A 2,906-nucleotide genomic window follows, 5' to 3' on the forward strand; every position below is an offset into this window, starting at 1 on the left:
ATGTCTGAGAGAGAGAGAGTCCTTTCAGAAAAAGAAAAATTACACTACATTAAAACTATGGTGGCACAGAACTTTCACCTGCAATTTTGGGGTTTAAATCCGGTATGAAGCCAAAGGTTTCCACTGGCTTATATTTATTTAGTAGTTATGAGAAGCATGCTCTGTCTGTGCTTGTGTGCTGGGAGACGCTGAAAAACATTTTGACACTTTCTTCACTTTCTCTATTATACCCTCCACAAGTACTACTGTAATTTGTGGAATTTGACAGGGCTGTTGTTTTTCTCCAGCTCAACGCTTAAGCTGCATCAACTATGCAAATGTTTTCCAGTGCCGTGGCAACCAGAGACTATAGAAAGGGAATGACATTCAGCAACTTCAAGCAACTTTGAGCCAAATAACCAATGGCAGCAGGAAGTGGGCGGGACCCAAGATAAACCTTTGGGTCAACTTCCAGACAAGTGATTTTAGTTGCTACCATTGAGAGTGCAGAATACCATTGATTGATATAACCTAGTAGTGAATGGGTTAGAGCAGTGATTCCCAAAATGTTGGCTGGGGCCACCTGGTAGGCTGTACTGTACTGTAGTTGTACTTTTATTATTGAATTGACAGCATGCTGACATAATTTCAGGGAAGACCACAGCTGCATTGATGATGATTTAGTTATGGTCCTGCACTTGAATGTGAAGAAGGATTTAAGAATTCAACTTACAACCAAAAAATTGCTTTTAAAATCAAATCAAGTAAATAATCATAATAATAACAATGATACTACGACTAATAATAAGATGAACGAAAGCATAGACTTAGTTTTACCTCACTAAAATTAGGTTCTGTTTATGGCTTCTGTATAGGATCTATGCAACTACCAGCTCATTCCACTGAGATCAGCTGCTGCCTCGGTGAATGCTCAATGTCAAGTCATATTTTACTGGGACACATATAGGAAATTAGACACATATCAGCACTCCGCCTGCTCTTTTGACATCTGATGCTGAATATAACTAACAGAGATCCATGTTAGAGCATGACAGAACACAACACTGCACACAATACCAGAAGGCAACAGCAATGAAACCCAAGCGACCCCGATCCAGGGCTAACCTGAGGCGGTCCTGCTCAAACTCCTCCCTCCTCCTCTGATCTTCCTGCTGCTCCTTCTCCAGTAGACGCTCAGCCTGCAATACATCACACTCAGTTGTCGTGCCACGAACCTGCTTTCCCCCAAATGTGCAAGTGACATTAACCAAAGTGACTAACGGAGCCATTACATTAGAGCATGCTAAACCAAGGCACAATGTACATTTCAATTCCTTTAATTTTAAATATGTTTATATTGTCTATCCTGTAAAATAGTCAGATGTCTATTCATATTAATGTACAGAATTCACCTGCTTGCTGCTACTACTGCACATTCACCCAGTGTATATACCATATGTATGTATATATATATTTATATGATGTTCTTCCTCTACACCTCCCCCCCCCAATTTTTTGCACATGTCAAGGAGCGTGTCAGGTTACATTTCACTGTGTGTTATACTTGTATAACTATGCATGTGACAAATAAAGAACCTTGATCCTTGAACCTTGAATGGACTGTAACATTCATGCATACACATGCTAGTCATGCTTGTTGGGCACGAACACTGGAAATTTTTATATAACTTTAATGCAAAAAACAGCTGCTTGCTTAAGTGAAAATACATTGATGGGGTTTTTTTGCACTAATAAAGTTGTGGAGTTGTAAAGTATTTTGTCTAGTGTCATTTATATCGTTATCGCAAATTTTCAAATGTATATCGTGATAAATATTTTTGGTCACATCGGTGAAAATCCCTCCTAGTACTGTCTATTTTAATGATCTTTTTCTGGCATCACAGACTTTATTTTCTCGTACCATGGTCTTACTGTAAAATAGGACATGGTGTGCTGTTTAAGATAAAGAGGGTGGTGGTGAGAGTCCAGAGACAGGGGTGAAATGTAGTGTGACCCAGCATGTTGTTTTATATGTATGTATTTATTTGCTGGATTACCGATACTCTGTTCTATGTTGTCACAGAAGTCATGGCACAACAGACAAAGATCTGTGGAATACCAGCTTGGTCTTTGCCATTAATCAGCCTTCCGCATTACTCTATCACCATTATTGGAAAGACAGCAGGGCCAAACGTTGAGTAGAACACGTCTGAGTGAAGAGCTTTTCTTTGGGGGCTGAAAACCCCAAAGTCCATTAATCTGTTAGTTCTCACATAGCTTTAGTCCCAAGTGTGTGTGAGAGAAACTCTCGCTACAGCTCATGTTGATGCTTGTCTCTACTGACATCTGCAGGGTAAGCATGATATTACTCCTCACTAAGAGAAGAGAAATTAGTTCCATGGGGTAGATTTATAAGCTTCTGAGCACTAACATAACAGTAATAAAAAGTAACTTGTCATGCTCACTGGTGAGGAAATGTGATTGATTTAGCTATATGTCTGTGAGTAGGATTTGCATGGGAATTTCACCAAAAATGGGGTTTGGACTTACTTAGAAGTGAATAACTATGGTGGTGATACGATTGGATCCAGGAAATCAGTTTTTACATGTGGATGGAATTAGCCTTGGTAGAAGAACACGAGTTCTTGCTGTTAGCTGCCTGCTCTAGTTTACAATGTGCAGTGTTGTGTTTTACCTGTTTGCATCTGTTGTTTTAGGCTAACCTGGAAATACAGTGCCACTGTAGACAATGGCCTCAGCCTTGTATTCACTCCAATCAAATCCATCAGATCTTTTGTTTTTAGCATTAAAGCATTACAAATGGTTTGCTACAAGACATTAGTACATACTAGAGATGGCACGATACCACTTTTTTATGTCCGATACCGATATCATAAATTTGGATATCGGCCGATACCGATATGAAT

General features: G+C 39.4%; 1 protein-coding gene across 1 annotated transcript in view; it reads right to left on the reverse strand.

Moving 5' to 3' along the window:
- Positions 1-1,056: 1,056 nt before the first annotated feature.
- The window catches only part of epsti1 (epithelial stromal interaction 1), a gene marked incomplete at its 3' end in the record, with an annotated part of 8,118 nt that continues 6,268 nt past the window's right edge, over positions 1,057-2,906 (reverse strand). The window contains exon 5 of the mRNA XM_005755392.1: positions 1,057-1,178. Coding sequence (XP_005755449.1) covers positions 1,057-1,178 — 122 coding nt within the window. The remainder of the gene's footprint in view (positions 1,179-2,906) is intronic.

Source organism: Pundamilia nyererei, unplaced genomic scaffold, assembly GCF_000239375.1.
Source record: "Pundamilia nyererei isolate P.nyererei 1_Seehausen unplaced genomic scaffold, PunNye1.0 scaffold01362, whole genome shotgun sequence".
In the NCBI taxonomy this organism is placed as follows: Eukaryota; Metazoa; Chordata; class Actinopteri; order Cichliformes; family Cichlidae; genus Pundamilia; species Pundamilia nyererei.